The 20991-nt window shown below is 42.1% G+C and overlaps 1 protein-coding gene across 1 annotated transcript in view; it reads right to left on the reverse strand.

The window, feature by feature from the left end:
• The window catches only part of arih2 (ariadne homolog 2 (Drosophila)), a 66683-nt gene that overhangs the window by 25398 nt on the left and 20294 nt on the right, over window positions 1-20991 (reverse strand). Inside the window, exons 3-7 of the mRNA XM_078209946.1 lie at window positions 13381-13448; window positions 10919-10982; window positions 10650-10797; window positions 5823-5944; window positions 1211-1320 (exon numbers count right to left, since the gene is read on the reverse strand). Coding sequence (XP_078066072.1) covers window positions 1211-1320; window positions 5823-5944; window positions 10650-10797; window positions 10919-10982; window positions 13381-13448 — 512 coding nt within the window. The remainder of the gene's footprint in view (window positions 1-1210; window positions 1321-5822; window positions 5945-10649; window positions 10798-10918; window positions 10983-13380; window positions 13449-20991) is intronic.

A 20991-nucleotide genomic window follows, 5' to 3' on the forward strand; every position in this document is an offset into this window, starting at 1 on the left:
ACAACTCATTTTTAACTCTGTCCAATATATTCCTAGTATTGCACCATCTGTTGTACTAAGAGGAACAATGCTTTACTCCTGTTTCATAGAGTCTCACAGAGTTACAGCATGGAAACACGCCCTTTGGCCCAACTTGTCCATGCTACCCATTTTTTAAAACCCCGAAGCTAGTCCTAATTGCCCACATTTGGCCCATATCCCTCTATACCCATCTTACCCAGGTAATTGTCTACATGCTTTTTAAAAGACAAAATTGTACCCCTCTTCTACTACCACCTTTGGCAACTAACTTACTTCCCTTAAAGCAGAATGCAGATATTGCCTCATGTTTAAAGCACAGCAACATTCAGCCCTGCCAAATGTTATGGTTGGCAGGAGCCTCCCATCATCCCTCTTCCTCTAACAACGTCAGTACATCCTGCTGTTCCTTTCTTCCTTGTGCTCATCTAGAGCCCCCTTAAATGCAAGTGTTATCCATCTCCTTGTGTTAGTGAGGTCCACATTCTAACCACACTGAGTGAAGAAATTTAACCTGAATTTTTTGTGTGACTATCTAGTACCTATGGTCCCTAGTTCCAGTCTCCCCTGCAAGGTGATACATCTTCTCCATGTCTCCCCTATGAAACCCTTTTATTGTCTCAGGTCTCCCCTCAACCTTCTGCTAACAACCACAACCGGGTCTATGGAGGTACAAAACTGATCTAAGGCAACTTATTCAGAGCACTGAAAGGTTTGCAGAACTCATTAAGGTAAGCCACAGCTCTATACATGGAGTTTTGGAGAATATTCACTCGAGGTATCACATAAGCATCAAAAATAAATATACAGGGGAACTTTGAATAGTGATGGGTTTCCTCGTGTGAAATTAATTATTGCTAAACATAGTCAAGAGACTGAGTGCATTACATTTGTATTACACCTTATTCAAACATCTCAAAGTGATTCACATCAAGTGAATAACCTTTGCAGTGCAGTGGCTTATTGGAACAAGTACAAAAGTCATTTTCTGCATAGTAACATCCAACATCCAACAATAAATTGAATCACTTTTTTGGCACTATCCAATTGTACCGAAAACATCAGGGCAATTCACTGTTACTCTTTAAATCATGCATTGAGATTTTCAACAGCCAATGAAGCAAGCAATAGTGCCTTCAGAGGGGCACCAATCTTTGTTCAACAGGATTAAATTTCAATGTCAGACACATACCAGAAGACCTCATTACAGCGGCTGCATTGCACACGTCGAGCCTTGGGTTCTTGTACCTGAATTACCATGGGACAGTCAGCACCAGGACACAGCTGCAACTGATAGTGGCTCTATTTTAAGAACAACCAAAGCAACAGTTAGCAAAGAGAGAAAGATGTGCCTTTCAGATTTCACAACAGCATCTTGCATTTTCAACATAGGAAAGGGACAATCAGTGGCACAAGTTGTGCTCTTTTGACAAATTTGATCCACACCAGATCCAGCTGAGTCCACCGAAGGGAAGAAAATAGCAACTTGCATTACCACCTTGGCACATCTTTTGACATTTCAAAAGGACTTTGTGCAATTCATAACCATCCAGTGCAGCAATCATTTTGTAATCAGCAAGTGCCAGTTGCCAAAGAAACAAATTTTGCATAGCACATTGGCAAAACTCCCCAACTCTGGATAAATTTTCAACCTCTACTTCAGCTATAGTAGTGGAATCCAAGAGAAAAGTATGAGTCTGGCCATCATATCGCTCTCTTGCAAACACAAAAACTCCCAAAGTCAGAACGTGTGTAGTTTCACATTATAGACTGGCAGCCCTGTCCAAACTGAAAAATGTTTGTGCAGCCATACTCAATAGTTGACCATACCAGAATAGTTTGCATTTATTAAATCCCTATAACGTGACTTACAGAAACATTTAATTCTGATTATCATTTATGATTAACTTGCAGTTTAGTTATGGGCATTAGCCAAACAACTGGAGTATGTCAACCTAATATGGTTTAACGTCGAATTCTGGGACACGAGCTCATCACATGACTCAGTCTTAGCATCACACTCAAAATTTACAAGGGAGAAAAAAAAATCTGACGTCAAGGTTGAACAATTACTGGTGTGGGACCATCCACCTCCCTCGCACTTAAAATTATCAGCTCAATTTTCTAAATACAAAGTGGAAAGAAAAACCCAAGTGTTAAAACGTTCTGCCTTATGCATTAAATTAGTGCAGTTGAGCTTGCGATGTTCAGGAAAAGTCACTTTCTTTCAAAGTATGTAACCATCTTTGATTTAGATTTAGAATTAAGTTCTGTAACTCTAGTTATTTTAAATTTTAATACGCATCAGTTGCGTTATATCTAGCACACTAATCACTTTCAAGCACCGATTTTATATAGACTTTGTGTAATTGCTGTAACTTTAAGTTTTGCAAAGCTATTTGGTATTTTTTAATTGACTTATACCAAGCACCGACAGATACAACAAAAACATGCCAGTGCAAAGCAGTTTTCTCACAAAAACACATCAATAAACAGCTGTATTAATGAAGTTCTACAAGACACACCAATAGCTATAGATCAATTGGACATCTGGACTGATAAATCCATGTTCCCAGACATTGCATGCTGTTTTATCGCAAACAAAAGCAGGGAACAAGGCAGATTACTAACCAACTCTAGGCAATGTTATTTTCTCTCTGCAAATTACTATTACTTAGATGTTTAAGCGATTAACTGTACTACTTAAATTTGTATCCATTAGTTTATTGACTGAGAAAATGCAGAAAGCAAATGAAATTGGGAAAGATTGCCAGCAATTTTCTGCTTCTTGATCAAGAATTTTGAAAGAAACTGAGTAATCGGATTGCTTTTCCAAATTTTGGTAGCTTGCAATCGATGGGTTTCCTACATCAGCCTGATTAACCTAACTGATCAACTCAAAACACTTACTTGGCAAGGGGTCAAACAAAGATCTTGGCCTTTTGGCTTAGATCAAGCCCAAGATGGAGTGCAATACCTTCTCTTGCCAGCTTGAATCTTGTTTGTCTCTTTTGTGGGAACCATGAATTGGATTCAATTTGAATTTGGTTTTTGGAACAAGCAAAGAATGGATTTGGGTCTGACCGGTCCACTTTGTATTTGTAACTTTAAGGATGAAGTAAAACATTTTTTTTAAGAACTGGTGAAAGGGCCAGAAAGACATTTTTAAATATGGAATGAGGAAACAATGAGTAAAAAGTGCCCTCACAAGACTATGGCCCCCTCTGATTACATGCATGAATCAAAGCCATTTCTGTCCCTGTTTGAAGTCCCTCTGACATCAACTACTATTGTCTAGTGGACAATGCAAAAGTGGCAGTCATAACCAAATGATGTTCAACATCCAGTGCTGAATCATGCAATTCCTGCTTCATGCTAATTTAAGGTTTGTACATCTGAAGTCTTCACTGAGTAAGCTAGCTTATCCTCTATTAGTCATAAGGCATTAACAATACAATTCATTCAACACCTATTTAGTCATTTAAAATAATTTAAAATCTGCTCTTTATCAGTATTATAAAGCTTGATGGGTGAGCAATACAATCTTCAAACTTTTATTAACACTGAACTGGCCAACAACTGGAAAAGCAATGCAGCCAACTCTTGCTAATGCTACCGCAATCAAATCCTTCCTTAATTTTAGTGATGCTGTTCCTTAAAGAGCTATTTTATACTGCAGGGCCATTCTATTAAATCTTCTCATTAACTTGTATATAATCACCACCTCTCAATTCACTAAATGTGGTGACTGCTCCCTTTAAGGGTCACATGAGCCAGAAAATCAAGGACCAGGTTGGGGGTTCACCCCGTAAGCAGGGGATTTTGTTCCAGAACCATCACGAGGCTGCAAGTCTCTATATAGTCTTGACCTGTAAATAAACATGTTGTTTTTCCTTGAACTGGTGAACACAAATTATTACAACTAACAATTGTCAAACTAGAATGAATATTGCTTTCAAGAGTTTTGTGGGTAACATTCACAGAAGTGGTTCTTTTAACTATCAAAGCGTATTGCAAAAGAGGGGGGAGGGGGCATTAAAACAGAGAAAGAAACATAACAATCAAGGAGGAAGCAGGGCAGCAGAATCATCTTTGGATTGTCAATAAGGGCGCAAGTGACTGCATAACCCCTTCTTGGCTATGAGTCAGTATTGAAATTACTTGGTGTGTGTGTTATTTTCTTCCATAATGTCTGTATTTCAGAAACATCACTGGGAGGAACTGAGGGATATAATGAGAGAGCAGGGCTCACAATATGGGCCTGAGGTCATCTGCGTTTCACCTCCACTTTGCATCTATGCCTACACAGTGCCGCAGCGTCACCTGTTCTGAGAGCAACTTACTCACAGCCCACCAACTTTCCGATGTTGCTGTCCTCACTCTTGGATGGTTTGGGGAGGGGTGTGGAGGGGGTGAGGGGAGTTGGGCAGTGGAGAAAGCAAACAGAGTGCTGCTTTAGGGCAAGCTCAAGAGAATGGCAATTGTTCAAGCTAGATTTTAAAAGAATCAGCGTGCACTCTAGCATGTTCCAGTCAAACGCTAAGGCTTTGCTTTCTCGCTGCCTTAATGTACCTTTGTGGTAAAACAATTCCCTCGGCTGAAGTGGATTTTATTCTTCAGGATTCAGTTGCCTGAGCTCATTTTCAAGTAAGAGATTCAGTGTGAAGCTGGCTAACCAAGAGTGGGAGGAAAATACTCCACTCTTTTACTCGCTGAAATTGCTTAGGTCACACTCTTGAGAGCTCTTCTATTTCTGGCCTCTGACAAATACGTGAGTTAATTTGCAGGTTCAATATCACTTTCATCTCAGGTCTCAGTGCAGTAGCCAGCAATGCAATATGTGATTGTCACCAATTAGAAGGCAGAAAATCAAATACAGTCAATTCCTGCTGAGGAAATAACTAGTTTTCCATGACAGTTCCAAGTGCACTGAAATATTACCGAAGGTAAACCAAGATATTTCATATTATTGCTCATCAGATTTGTACCATTTGGACAGTGGACATGGAAAAATAATTAGTGCAGGAGAAATACCATCTTAGTTCTAAAATCATTACGCTAAGTAAATATACTTACTTGAATTACTACTGGGTGTGACTTTCCACTCATTCCACAATGTCCCTCGACAGGTGATCAACTCCTGCCACTCTGCATTTCAACGTAGGCCCCTTGTCTATTTAGTCCTGAACTTCTGCAGTGTATTCACAATGGCATCAGCACCAAGCTTAAATTTATTCTTGCCTGACATCTACTTATGCTTACCACCATTGTTCAACGGACAGCCTCCAAGAGTGGGAACCTCAGGTAATCGAACCTCCCATTCAGGGCCAAGGGCACTGAGATTAGCTAAGTCAGTAGAGTCACATCTTTGCTCTTAGACAAGCTCGGAGTCCAAGAAAAGAAAAATTTTCACTTTCGATTCACTATCATCCGCGTATTTTTGATTCAAAGTTGAATTTATAATTAATGATAACTCACGTGTCTGCGTGGGTTTCCTCCGGGTGCTCCGGTTTCCTCCCACACTCCAAAGATGTGCGGGTTAGACGGATTGGCCATACTAAATTGACCCTGGTGTCAGGGGGATTAGCAGGGTAAATGCATGGGGTTACGGAAATAGGGCCTGGGTGGGATTGTGGTCGGTACAGACTCGATGAGCCGAATGGCCTCCTTCTGTACTGTCGAGATTCTATGATAATGAGGATAGTCACCTTCTCCCGATTCATGTCAACAAGCTTATAACATATCTTGTCAATTATTGCATCCCCATTCTGTCAAACATTTACAAAGTGTTGAAGATCACCCACCTCTATATAATCTCTGAAGAGGTAGCGCCTGTATTTTTCTCTCAGTTCTTCGTTAGAAATCAAAGGAAAAGCAAAATCCTCAGGTGTTCGGAGCAAGCAATCTTGTGCCATACAGGATATGCCTAGCAAGATACAGACTGGTTACCGTCAATCCTTCAAACAAAATCTGATATTGTAGAACAGGATCAGGTTCTGAAAAATAAATCTTTGCACACCGTCCACTTGCAGCACTCACCAACCATCTTATCACCATGTTTGAATTAACAGACCCTTAATGGAGCTACATATGGCTTTGAGAGTGGAAAATCATGCCTCACAAATTTGATTGAGTTTTTTGAAGGGGTAACCAAGAAGGTAGATGAGGGCAGTGCAGTTGATGTTGTCTACATGGACTTTAGCAAGGCCTTTGACAAGGTACCACATGATAGGTTGTTGCATAAAGTTAAATCTCATGGGATCCAGGGTGAGGTAGCTAAATGGATACAAAATTGGCTTGATGACCTAAGCCAGAGGGTGGTTGTAGAGGATTGTTTTTCAAACTGGAAGCCTGTGACCAGCGGGGTGCCTCAGAGATCAGCGCTGGGTCCACTGTTATTTTTCATTTATATTAATGATTTGGATGAGAATATAAGGGGCATGGTTAGTAATTTTGCAGATGACACCAAGATTGGTGGCATAGTGGACAGTGAAGGTTATCTCGGATTGCAACGGGATCTTGATCAATTGGGCTAGTGGGCTGACGAATGGCAGATGGAGTATAATTTAGATAAATGCACGGTGATGCATTTTATCAATCATAGAATCATAGAAACCCTACAGTGCAGAAGGAGGCCATTCGGCCCATCGAGTCTGCACCGACCACAATCCCACCCAGGCCCTACCCCCACATATTTTACCCGCTAATCCCTCTAACCTATGCATCTCAGGACTCTAAGGGGCAATTCTTTTTTTTAACCTGGCCAATCAACCTAACCCGCACATTTTTGGACTGTGAGAGGAAACCGGAGCACCCGGAGGAAACCCACGCAGACACGAGGAGAATGTGCAAACTCCACACAGACAATGACCCGAGCGGGGAATTGAACCCGGGACCCTGGAGCTGTGAAGCAGCAGTGCTAACCACTGTGCTGCCGTGCCGCCCTTGATTGTCGGGGGCAGGGCTTACTTAGTTAATGGTGGGGCATTGGAGAGAGTTATAGAACAAAGAGATTTAGGAGTACATGTTCATAGCTCCCTGAAAGTGGAGTCACAGGTAGACAGAGTGGTGAAGAAGGAATTTGGCATGCTTGGTTTCATCGGTCAGAATATTGAATACAGGAGTTGGGACGTCTTGTTGAAGTTGTACAAGACATTGGTAAGGCCACACTTGGAATACTGTGTACAGTTCTGGTGACCCTATTATAGAAAGGATATTAAATTAAAAAGCATGCAGAAAAGATTTACTGGAATGCTACCGGGGCTTGATGGATTGAATTATAAGGAGAGGCTGGATAGACTGGGACTTTTTTCTCTGGAGCGTAGGAGGCTGAGGGGTGATCTTATAGAGGTCTACAAAATAATGAGGGGCACAGATCAACTAGATAGTCAATATCTTTTCCCAAAGGTAGGGGAGTCTAAAACTAGAGGGCATAGGTTTAAGGTGAGAGGGGAGATACACAAAAGTGCCCAGAGGGGCAATTTTTTCACACAGGGTGGTGAGTGTCTGGAACAAGCTGCCAGAGGTAGTAGTAGGGATGGGTACAATTTTGTCTTTTAAAAAGCATCTAGACAGTTACATGGGTAAGATGGGTATAGAGGGATATGGGCCAAATGCAGGCAATTGGGATTAGCTTAGGGGTTTAAAAAAAAAAGACGGCATGAACAAGTTGGGCCATGCTGTAAACCTCTATGACTCTATATGCCACAATCTAGCCTAGGAATCAGTGTTATGGTCACAGCACGCCCGAATACTCTGTACTCCCAACTTCAGTTCTACTCCATGAAATGTCAAGTACTTCTCACAGGGACCAAGGGAGACGTGAAATCTAACCACACGGTATTGTTCTGCTCAGTTCACAACCTAATGGCTGGGAGGATCCTTCTTTGGCCCTATTAGATGTTCGAAGTAAAGGAGAAGGGAGGCATTCTTGCTTCCCAATTTACCTAAATGAAAATATACACAAGTTCCTTGGGGCCTAGCTGGTTGAGTAATAACAGTGTTGTTGTTCTGTTCATTGGCTAAGTTATCAGATTTCAGCTGCTGGTGGAAGTGTGTCTCAGTGGATGTTGGAACAGCACTCAGTTGCACTGTTCATCATGGTTTAAGTCCTAATGGAATACATAGTCAAGCACCACATAAATAATAGCCACTTGGACAAGAGTCCAGAGAGTACTCAACGTACGTAGGCCTATAGCCCAGCCAAGAATCAGCATCTTCAAGAGAAAGAGGACCAAAGAATTCAAAAAGTATCAAAATAATTTCCAACATTCATTACAATATGAAGTGGACATTTTGGGCTTCTGCTGCCCATGGTTAATGGTGCAAGCATTATCGCCTTCAAAATATTCGAGGTGGTGAGTGGGTGGGTGGGTGGGTGGGGGGGAGGGGGGGGGGGGGGGAGATATATGAATACTTTAATCAGGATTCAAATACAGGCCATTGTGCCAAAAACAACATCTCACTCACTCTCAGCTACAATTTTCAAGCAAAATGAGTTAGAAGCAACCCTAGTGAGCACAAATTTTAGCCCACATGGAAAGCAGTAACTGCAGGCAGACAGTATAAGCAATAATCGAGAAGCAAAAGGAATCAAAACGGCCAAAAGTAGCCACAGCCTGCATATTACAACACTCGATCAAAGTGAGATTCACGGTAACCATTGCAGAGCAATTAATTTCCAGATAACTTGTATGCAGCTAGCAGTTCACAAGAGCACTCTGTCTCGCTGCTGCAATCAGGGGCACACTTCAATGTAATTCAATTAATAGGGAAACAGATCAGTTTTCAAAGCTTTTTACCAAACAACATAACGCAATTTCGATAGTGTAGAACTTTTACAAATAAATGTTTTTAATCTAAAAGAGTGCATAAGATAGCCATGTGGTTCATGCTGGTCAAATTAAAATATTTGGAGAGAGAAGCTTGTAATAGAATCTTGCTGATTTTAGGAAGCCAATATTAAGAAACCACTAAAGCAAACCCTGGTCTATAAAATGTCTCCTGACAGCTCTGAATATAGTCATTCGACAGGATTTACTGTGCCACTAAAGATTAGCCATTCACTTGAACACAGCAAGGGTTTCTTTCTATACTGGACTGCTTTATATCCAATTTACTAGAGTTATTGACTCTCACAATCATATGATAAAATAAAGCATTAAAAACACGCGAAGGAACATAACATGGAAGCTTTGAAGAAAAAGATGCAATATCAAATTTTAAGCTAGTTTAGTGCTCACAGTATACAAATCATAGTATTTATTCCAACAACCTTTTATTCACCTCCTCAGCTAGCATTTGGGAACAGTAGAATGCTGTAAATAAACTGATCTTTTAATAATCAGCAGTAAAAAGCTCAAACTTCTCCATTCCAGTTAGTTTCCCCTCAATGTTTCCAACAGAGCCTCCAACCCAAAATAGTAACCTATTATTCTTCCAATTTGTGTTTTAATCTTCAATCTCAAAATACTGTGTGTCATAATAGCAAGTCAATGATTTCTAAAGAGGAGGTAGTGTATTCAGTGAATTCATTCCTTCGTCACTCAACCAATGTCTTCCTGGTCAGCCTTCTACACCTCTCCAGGTTTGGGAGTACTTATGAGGAGTAACTTTCAGAGTCTTGCTTAGGCACCATTCTCGAGGAGGGGCAAGCAACTGGTCCAAGGCTTCAGACCCATTCAACCACTTTCTGGAACGCACAGTCCCACCTCAACTTTATCTGTCAAAGGCGGCATTACTTTTCTACTCCACAACTTCCAGGTGCATGACTGGAATCTGAAACCCACCACAGGAGCCAACCTCACCCTATTATTAAACTACAGATTGACAACACCCCATTCACCTGCAACTCATTCAATTCCATCCATTTTTACTTTTTCAAGCTGTAATGGGAGACTGTCATTGTAACTCATCTCTTGGATACCATCAGGCAAAGGACCCTGTTGTCTTCCACTCCTCTCAGTGAGAATCTGACTGAAATAAAGTTCAGTATGCTGATGATAGTTCCAAGAATAATTTTTGCACTTTTTTATTTTCAATTAGGATAGACGGAGACCTTTAAGTCACCACTTATTGATAACCTGGCTATCATCACACTTCTCACTAAATAGCCCCCTTAATAACTGCTTAAGAACACATCACTTGGTCGGTCTTTGGGATAGATTGGTAGCTATGAAAATATTTTTATCCTTCACCTCCAAAGCAAGTCAAAAATCAAAATAAACACCAAGGTCCCTGCCAGTATTAGAGGTAGAGTCAGCCAGTAACAAATGGAACAAGGGCCCAGGATAACTGACCTCGTCTAAGGCACAAACGAACAATTGTTCCTAATTGCCATCTCGCCCCAATGATATAAACAAGGTCAGGTACTTGGGGAATCTTAGGCATGAACCCAAGTTCTGCCACTCTGCTGCCAAAAGGAATGTCTTTACTAGCTGGCTATGTACTGGGGGCAGATGAAATTTCCAAAGCCACATGCTGTTGCTAAATTTAAAAAGGCATTTTGGACAGAAACTCATGGGAACTATAAAGAGAAAAACTCTTGCAGCATCTGAAAGCTGCCAGCTGACATCAGGAATAATGACTCCCATAAACGTTATCTTTATTACAACATTAAGTCCTTGACTCACCCACTCCGATTCCATCTTTCACCAGTACAGTGCTATGCTGTTCCCAGCAACTGCGGCAGAATGGATGGTGGCAGGGCAAGGACAGCAAATTCTCTTTCCGAACTGACTGCAGGCATACACCACAATGATGAGAAGAATGGATAAACGTCTGGGAAACAAATGAAATACACAAGCTGCATTGAACACCAACACCACTTTACACCAACAGTGCTTTCTGTTTCTTGAAACTGGTTGAAAACTAAATCCAGTTGTGCACTCCAAGCACTTACGTTTTTTGCTGTTTTTGGCTGAACTCTGGCTTCCACCAGAAGCTGAGTCGGGTTAGATTTGTGCCTGAAAGAAAGAGGATAACATTCAAGTGGTTGCTTTGCCAAATTCACATCTGTTTAATTAACTACTGACCTGCAGAGTTGTTAGAATGTGGAGTAATTGACGTAACTAGCATAACCACAGAAAAGGCTGTTAACAAAAGTGAGGCTCATGGATTGGAAAATCAGTCGCACTGGATTAAAAAATGGTTTTGGGACAGAAAAGTGCACGTCATGGTAAATGTGCGTTTTTTTAGACTGGGGATGGTAGACAGTGGTGTTCCCCAAGGGTCAGTGCTAATACAACTTATTAAAATATATATAAATTACCTGCATATTGGAATACAGAGTAACACCTCAAAATGTGATGATACCAAACTTGGAACATTGGTAGGCACTAAGGGTCATACAAATTGTCTGCAGAATGACACAGATGGTGGGCAGACAAGTAGCAGATGCAATTTAATGCAGAGAAGTGAGAGTTTGCGCACTTTTGCATTAAGGGATAAGAAGAGGTAATACAGACTAAATGGCACAGTTCTAAAGTCTATGCAGGAAAAGAGGGACCTGGGAGTGCATGTGCATAAACCTTTGAAGGCAGCAGGACATATTGACCGAGCCGTTAGGAAAGCATGTGGGATCTTGGGCTTCATAAATAAAGGTAAGGAATGTAAAAGCAGGGAAAGTCATGCTGAACTTTTGTAAAGTCCTGGTTGTACACAATTACAACATGGCGTCCAGTTCTGGTCACCACTCCTTAGGAAGAGTATGAGGATTCCTGAAGGGTGCAGAGGTTTACCAGAATGGTTCCAGGGATGAGGGTCACAAGATTAGGTTGGAAGCGCTAGATTTTTCACTCTGGAATAAAGGAGATTGAAGAGAAATTGTCCAGGGGTGTTCAGGATTATGAACAACTGGGGGCTAGGACTAGGGGCATAGATTTAAAGCATTTGGCAACAGATTGGGGGCGGGGGGGGGGGACGGGCGGGCAGGCACTGCTGCTGGAATGAGAACAATATTTTTACAGAGATAATGACCTGGAACTTGGTTGGTGGGCAGCAGAGATGAAGAACAGTTTGAAAGGAAATTGTTATGGGCACTACAGCAAAATAAGGTTGCAGAGCAACAGGGACAGGATGGAGGAATGGGACAGATTATGGTCTACAAAGTGCCAGCATGGACTTAATAGGCCAAAGGGCCTCCTTCAGTGAGGTAATGAATCAATGACTCCAAATGTGTTTAAGAGAAGATATAAAAACACAAGGATGAAGAAATAAGGATATGCCAATAGGTAATTAGATGAAGCATAGTTGGAGGAGACTTATGTGAAGCACAAAATACTGGTACAAACCAGTCAGGTCCATGCTACATAATTCTATGTAGCCTTCTTATAGCCAGATCAACCCTGTAACTTGCAAGCAGATAACATGGACTGTGAACTCCTCAAATATGTTGCCCACAATAGCCCACATGTACACGTGTGACAGACATAACCTTTAATCACTCAGCAATTCCATTCAATGACATATCCAAGGACTAATGTAATTCTCACGAAGAGATAAGACTCGGCTTCTTGTTATAGATGCTAACTTGGCCTGTTTTTATAAGAGAAAGCAAAACGAGCTGTCAGAGGATAACAGATCAAATTTCAAACAAGCCCTCTGGATCAGACCATTGGTCGACAATAATCAGACCACCTAGGTCACTGCTCTTAAAAAACTGAGTGCAGTTGGCAGACACAAAAGCTAATAATATTCGCATGGTTCTAAAGTGACCACTGAAGGATAACCTCGGCCAAATGGTTATATGCCTGTTACCTGCAACAAACCGAAGATCTCCTTGGACAGTCAAAATTCAAGTCAGCCTGTGAAGTTTAATCAGGTTAAGAGACAATCACAGGCTGAAATGGCCTTTGTGTAAAAGGAGAACTGGCAGGGGCTGAGATCAAGAGGAGGTCATGTCTTTGACACACACATCCCATTCCAACTTACTTTCCCAGAACTTTAACTACAATGCTCTACATCCCTGTTTCCCCTTCCTCCTACAATCTACCAGCCCCACAATTTGATTCACCAAATTAAGTTTTGTCCTTCACAATGCGCCTTGACTTTTCCAAGTTCTTCCCTTGGTTGGTAATAACTGCGTACAAGGTTAACAAAAAAAAAACAGCTCAAGAAAAAAAATGCCAAAGATAAATGAGTTTAGAAATTCAGTCACTCAAGTTAGACTTGCTACAGATAATAAATAGTATACTCCACTGACTTTTATATATAAAAGCATTTTCAGAGATGTCAAAATAAACAGTGGTCGGATAGTTTATTTAAAGCCGTGTTATCAGCAAAAAGAAAAAAAAACAGGATTGAGACAGAATCAGGTGACTGTGCAAACATACCAAGCTGTACATACAAAGTAAGCTTCCTTACCGTTCTGAAATATCGGACGTTTTCCAATGGAAGTTAACTAAAATAAGCTTGGCTACAGATGGTTGAACCTGAAAACAAACAAGTGAATGAGACAAGCCAGTAAATTTGATAGACCAAGTCATAAATAAATCAAATCTGTATCGAGTGCAATGCTAGTTAAAGGCTTAAATGCAGCAATCCTTTCCACGCTACCACAGCTTGACTGGATTTAAGCACATTTCCTACGCACTACAAGGCATGATTACCATTACCCCAATTACAGCTCTTGCATTCACAATACTCAGCTCGCATTAACTTTGAAATATTTTCCCACTAAGAGCAAAAATTGCTTTTTGGTCATTCATTAACAGTGGGTGCAGATGGAGAGGAGAGGGGGGAGCGACTTGGCACAGCCATTTAGCAGATGCGCCTCTCAGCAGCAGCCCAAGTTCTAATTGAAAGGAATGAAAGTCTCATTCTGTCGGCTGTCGGGGTGCTGGGTGAAATATGCAACGCAGTCTCAACCGCATTTCCAACGGGAAAGAAACACACAACAGCAGTGTAATCTGACACTTGATTGGAGAATCTCATCCAGAGGCATCATTAAAAAGCTGCAGGAGGAATATTTACTGTGCAGGAGCTTGGAGGGGGTCATGACAACAGGATATCTGAAGCTTTGCTTGACATCTAGCATGTATTTTGTCAAATCTGAAGTGTTTAAATCTGCTATGAGATACCCAAAATGCCAATGTGTTCCATTCCATAGGACTAACGCCGTCTTAATAACAAACTAATAAAAATCAACTGCGATGTACAAAATAAGAAATGGGAGCAAAGGTAGGCCATTCAGCCCTCGGAGCCTGCTCGACCATTCAATAAGATCATGACTGATCTGTTTGCATTGAGTTCCATGTTCCCATCTACCCCGACAACCTTAGATTCTTCTGAGGCAAGAAAACCTATCTACCTCTGCCTTAAAAATATTCAACGCCTTCCAAGCTAGAGTGTTCCAAAGTCGCAATAACTAAAAATAGGAACGCTTTGTACAATGAAGAGTCCGAGCACAAAACCATTTTCCAGTTAGCAGCTTTTGTTCATTTGAGAGACTGTAGCTATTGTAGACCGAGCAAAAACACAATTGGAGATGTCAGCGACTGGAGGGCCACGCACTCTGCAGATACAGACTGTTCTCAGAACTGGAAGCTCGCTTTTCAAATAAGCTCATAGGCAACAGAGTGATTGTACGGTACAAAGATTGACTGCTTCATCCAATTAAAAATACAGAGGGCTGCCACCTCTGTCTGGGCAATCCTAAAAATAAAAGTGTTTCGTCAACTTTCTGACGAGTTAATAGATACAACCTGCATTTGACTGACATGTTCGAACGGAGCTACTGAAGTCCTGCTGCATCTTGCTCGACAGATAATAAAAATGAGTACTGCTCCAATACAGTAAACAAAATCCTGGAAAAGCAGAGCATGCTTGTCACTGTACCAAAGAGTTACTTGTGGAGGTGAATGATTGGTAGAGATTCTGTGTCTAAAGAGCCAGAACCTAAAAAACCTCCTTCAAACATAGATGGCCATGCTGCTTTTGTCCAGCATGTTTCATTAGAAATCGATGAACGTTACAAGCTGGTGAAAGATCGTATAATTGCAGCCAAGTTATCATTTCATTCCTTTGGCAAAAGGGACAAAAGTAACCTTGTGACTGAATATAACTTTAGGCGCACACATGAACAGGTATATACTCTGGTCCATCCGGCATGTTCTACACACACAATATATACACTTTCTACTCTCACCCAACAAAACCTTGATCTCCTGGGAGACCAAAACAGAAAGATCCAGGCCAATTCGAGAAAACAAATCTGGGAAATTACTCTCTGACCACCAGGTGACTGAAACGAGTCCAGGCCAATGTTATTTTTAAGCTTGCCTACACTAGTTGTTATCTTGCCACTTACACTTTAACCAGAGTAAACACATCCTAACAACACTGATGTAATATGCCTGCAAATAAACCATTAGACACAGCAAGCAGCCAGCACATTAACAACAATGTGCTCATTTCCATGCAATGAAATATCTTCCTTCACCTTCAAATTGACAAAATGAGAAGATAAAGTGGAACAATTGTACAAAAGCAGCTTGATTATATTATCTTCCTCACTGCACAGGCACTACTGTAGAAACAGCATTGTATAAAGAGGAGGAAATGTGAATTTATTTTATTCATTCGTGGGACATGAATGTCACTGGCTGGGCCAACTTTTAGTTTAGTTTATTTATTAGTGTCACACGTCAGCTTACATTAACACTGCAATGAAGTTACTGTGAAAATCCCCTAGTCGCCACACTCCGGCGCCTGTTCGGGTACACGGAGGGAGAATTTAGCATGGCCAATGCACCTAACTAGCATATCTTTCGGACTGAGAGAGGAAGCCAGAGCACCCAGGGAAACCCACGCAAACACTGGGAGAACATGGAGACTCGCACAGACAGTGACCCAAGCTGGGAATCGAACCTGGGTCTCTGGCACTGGGGCAGCAGTGCTAACCACTGTGCCACCGTACCACCCCATCCTGAATTGCCCTTGGAACCGAGTACTAGGTCATTTCAGAAGGCAGTTGTAAGTCAACTACATTGCTGTGGTTCTGGAGTCACATGTAGGCCAGAACAGGTACGGATGGCAGATTTCCTTCCTTAAAGGACATTAGTGAACCAGATGGGTTTTTCTGACAATCAATGGCTTCATGGTCATCAGTAGATTCTTAATTCCAGATTTTTTTTAAAAATTCAAATTCCACCACCTGCCGTGGCGAGATTTGAACCCGGGTCCCCAACCTGGATTAATAGTCTAGCAATAATACCATTAGGCCATCGTCTCTCTGAAAGAAATGAAAAGAGAAGCGATTACAAGTAAAACAAGAATTGATATAACACCTTTCATGCCTCCAGGATTTAAAGTACATTAAAGCCAATGAACTGTTTTTCCAAACTATTACATAGTATTTACAGCATATAAACGAATCATTCCACTCAACAGGCCACTGTGTTCCAAACAAGCCTCTTCCCCACCACCATCCCACCCATCTTTGTCTAATCTCATCACAATCTTCTACTTCTTTCTCACACGTTCATTCACTTTCCCTTTAAATACATGCTTCTCAACTCCACTGCACCTTGTAGCAGTGAGTTCCATTTAAGTACATTCAATGTTCTGCACACAATTGCCCAGAGATAGCAAATGAATGGCCAGACAAAATGCTGCACCAGATGAGGGATAGACGACAGGAAGAATTCACATAGCCTGTGTTAGCTCGAAGAAAGACTGAGATTGAGAAGAGGACAAAGATTGCCATGGGATAACTTATGACCATTTGTGCAGGCAATCAGCTTAACATCTGCAACAAAAGACTGCACCTCCAACGGGGGTGTAATAAGACATCTTTTTGAATCACTGCAATCCAGGTGATGTACACCATGCTTCTACGGGCTACAGGATTTTGACAGCAGGTGAAGGAATGATACAGTCCCAAATTAGAATTGTATGAGACTTGAGGGATGATCGTCCCATGCATCTGTTGTCCTTGTCCTTCTAGTTGATCCAAGGCCACAGGTTTGGAAGGTGCTGTCAGAGGCGGCTTGGTGAGTTACTACAGTGCATCTTGCAGACAGTACATAATACTGTTACTGTAGGCCAGTGGGAGAGGGAGTGAATTTTTAATTGGGGGATGATGGTGAACTTCGTGTCATTGGAGCTGCACTCATCCAGTTTTCCATAACACTTCTGACCTGTCTTGTAGATAATGACAGATTTTGGGGAATCAAGAGACGAGTTACCTGCCTCAGGATCCCCAGCCTCTGACCTGCTCTTGTACAGTAAGAAGTCTCACAACACCAGGTTAAAGTCCAACAGGTTTATTTGGTAGCAAATACCATAAGCTTTCGGAGCAATGCTCCTTCATCAGATGGAGTGGTCTCTGTTCTCAAACAGGGCACAGACCTTCTAGTTGGTCTGTGCCCTGTTTGAGAACAGAGACCACTCCATCTGACGAAGGAGCATTGCTCCGAAAGCTTATGGTATTTGCTACCAAATAAACCTGTTGGACTTTAACCTGGTGTTGTGAGACTTCTTACTGTGCTTACCCCAGTCCAACGCCGGCATCTCCACATCATGACTGCTCTTGTAGCCACAGTATTTATATGGCTAGTTTAGTTCAGTTTATGGTCAATGGTAACTCCCACGATACTGATAAATGGGGGATTAGCAATCGGACTGCCACAATGACATGGGGAGATGGCTTGACTCTTGCTTGTCACTGTCTGGCACTCATGGCATAAATGCTATTTTCCACTTATCAGTCCAATTCTGAATGTTACCCAGTTCCTGACATATGGACATTGGAGGCTTCAATATTTGACGAATCTGAAATATGCATAGTGGCCTTACGATGGAGGGAAGCTCATCGATTAAGCAGCTGAAAATAGTTGGACTCAGGACACTACTCTGAGGAAAACAGTCTGCTTTCTCAGCATGAAGATGGAACTTCATCTCCACCAGGAATATGCAGTGGTCACTCCTACCAATACTGTCATGGATAGATGCATCTTTGTAAACTGGCGAGGACCAGGTCAAGCATGTTTTTCCCTCTTGTTGGTTCCTGCAACAGCTGCCGTAGGCCCACTATGGCAGGTGTCTTTCAGGAATCTGAGCAATGGTGCTACTGAGCCATTCTTGATAATGGACATGGTCATCCACCTCCTAACTGGAGGCTACCCTCAGTGCCTCTTCTAAGTGGTGTTAAACATGGAGGAGTTCTGATTCATCAGCTGAGGGAGAGCAGGAGGAGAAAATCAGCAGGTTTCCTTGTGCCTGTTTGACCTGGTGCCACAGGACATCGTGGCATACAAAGTCGATGTTGAGGACTCCCAGAACCACTCCTTCCTGACTGTATACCACTGTGCCACCACCAGCTCTGGTGATGGAGGAGTCTGGGATACTGGCTGTAAAGTACTTGGTAGCTGTGAAGTATTTGGTGAGTATAACTACGTCAGGCTGTTGCTTGACTCAACTGTGCGGCAGACATTTTGGCACAAGTCCCCAGATATTAGTGAGGACTTTTGTGGGGTTGACTGAGTACAGTTTCCCCATGTCATTTCCACGTGAACCTTTCATTGCCTAAGTTGATGCTGGCTGCTGTGTCTGGATTTATTCTTTTTAACATTTTTCTGTCATGGTTTGATACAACTGATTGGCCTGCAAAGCCATTTCAAAGAGCAGTTAAGGATCAACCATACTGCTGTGGGCCTGCAGTCAAGTGTAGTTCAGACTCGGTAAGGTCAGCAGACTTCCTCCTATGAAAGGCAGACGTCCAGATGGGTTCTTATGACAATCCATTAGTTTCATTTGATCCCACCCTGGCTAAATGATTGAATTTTAATCCCCCCACCTCTCTGAGCCCTTAGATTACCAGTTCAGAAACACTACCACTTTCCTTAAGTGCCAAATTCCTGGAATTGAACTTTAACCCATGACCTTCCAACTAGTACTCGCGAAGCTGATGCTTATAAAGGCCTTAAGTAAATTTACTGTTTTCCCTTGCTAATTCACTGGTAGCTCCTTCCTTCAATTTCCTCCCTTCCTATCCCAAAGGCAGCAAGCTGACTGGGCAACAGCTCTTAAAGTCTGCCATCTGGTACTGTATCTACGTGGCAATTCATTATAAGCAAACTTTATAAGACAACAGTCCCATCTCATGTCAACAATACACATGTTCCAGCATGCTGTACTGGGTGGTGACTGGGAACAGAAACCCTGGCTGGCGTTCCTGCAGCAAACTCCAGCATAATTATAACTGCGTCTGCTGAGGTGACCTAACTCAAACGGATTAACGGGGGCCCGCATATCCTCAGTGTCACGGGGGTGCTTTTTTCAATTGACAGATTCCCAAACATTTTCTTTGTCACTTGGCCGTCTTCAGGGACTCGAGCCTCATTTTCCACACCAAATGTTTCGCATATTTAACACTAACATACAGCTGGTAAACCAGAATAGTTCACCAGTTTTATCACTTTTGTTATAATTCTGCACTTTTATTCCCACAATGATACCTCCGGTATCACTCATATCTATCTTTGTTGTTTGATTTTATTTTCATATGTATTGGGGTACAGTGAAAAGTATTGTTTCTTGTGCACTATACAGGCAAAATATACTGTTCATAGAGTACATAGGGAAAAGGATAGGGTGCAGAATGTAATGTTGCAGCTACAGTTAGGGTGAAGAGAAAGATCAGTTTAATATATGATACGACCATTCAAAAGTCTGATGGCAGCAGGGAAGAAGCTGTTCTTGAGTCTGTTGGGACCTCAGACTTTTGCATCTCTTTCCCCGACGGAAGAAGGTGGAAGAGAGAATGTCCGGGGTGCGTGGGGTCCTTGATTATGCTGGCTGCTTTTCCGAGGCAGTGGAAAGTGTAGACAATGTCAATGGATGGGAGGCTGGTTTCTGTAATGGATTGGGCTACGTTCACAACCCTTTGTAGCTTGCGGTCTTGATCAGCGTCGGAGCCATATCAAGCTGTGATACATCTGGAAAGAATGCTTTCTATGGTGCACCCGTAAAAACTGGTGAAAGTCATAGCAGACATGCCAAATTTCCTTAGCCTTTCGAGAAAGTAGAAGCGTTGGTGGGCTCTTAAGTATAACGTCGGTGTGGAGGGACCAGGACAGATTATTGGTGATCTGGACACCTTGAAACTTGAAGCTCGAAGCTCTTGACCATCCCCACTTGGTCAGCATCGATGTCAACAGGGGCATGTCCTCCACTACGTTTCCTGAAGTCAATGACCAGCTCCTTCGCTTCACTGACATTAAGGGAGAGATTATTGTCATCACACCAGTTCACCAGATTCTCCATCTCCTTCCTGTACTCCATCTCATCACTGCTCGATGGTGGTGTCATCAGCAAACTTGAAAGTAGAGTTGGCCACATAGTCACATGTGTATAAAAAGTATAGTAAGGGGCTGAGGACACAGCCTTGCGGGGCACCAATGTTGAGAATAATCGTAGATGATGTGCTGTTGCCTATCCTTACTGATTGCGGTCGATGGATTAGTAAGTATAGGATCCAATCGCAGAGGGAAGAGCCAAGCCCTAGGCTACGGTTTGGAGATGGGTTTTGTTGGCATGATGGTGTTGAAGGTTGAGCTGCAGTCAATAAATAGGAGTTAGACATGAGCGTCCTTGTTATCCACATGTTCCAAGGCGAGTATAGGGCCAGGGAGATGGTGTTTGCTGTGGGTCTGTTGCATCGATAGGCGAACTATAGTGGGCTCAGGCAATCTGGAAAACTGGAGTTGGTATGTGTCAAAGCATTTCATAATGATGTATGTCAGAGCCACGAGAGGGTAGCCATTCAGCCATACTGCCTGGCTTTTCCTTGGTACAGAGATGTTGTTTTCCTGTTTAACAACTATATACTGCCCCTCAGAGACACCAACTAATCAGATTTCACATGTATTTTTACAACCCTCTCTTCCTCAACCCCCTACATCATCTCCAATTTGTTACTCTTATCTGGCATCTAGTGATCAGAAATTTCCTCCAATTGAATATTGGAAGCAT

This window comes from Mustelus asterias, chromosome 3 (assembly GCF_964213995.1).
Source record: "Mustelus asterias chromosome 3, sMusAst1.hap1.1, whole genome shotgun sequence".
NCBI classification, from domain to species: Eukaryota; Metazoa; Chordata; class Chondrichthyes; order Carcharhiniformes; family Triakidae; genus Mustelus; species Mustelus asterias.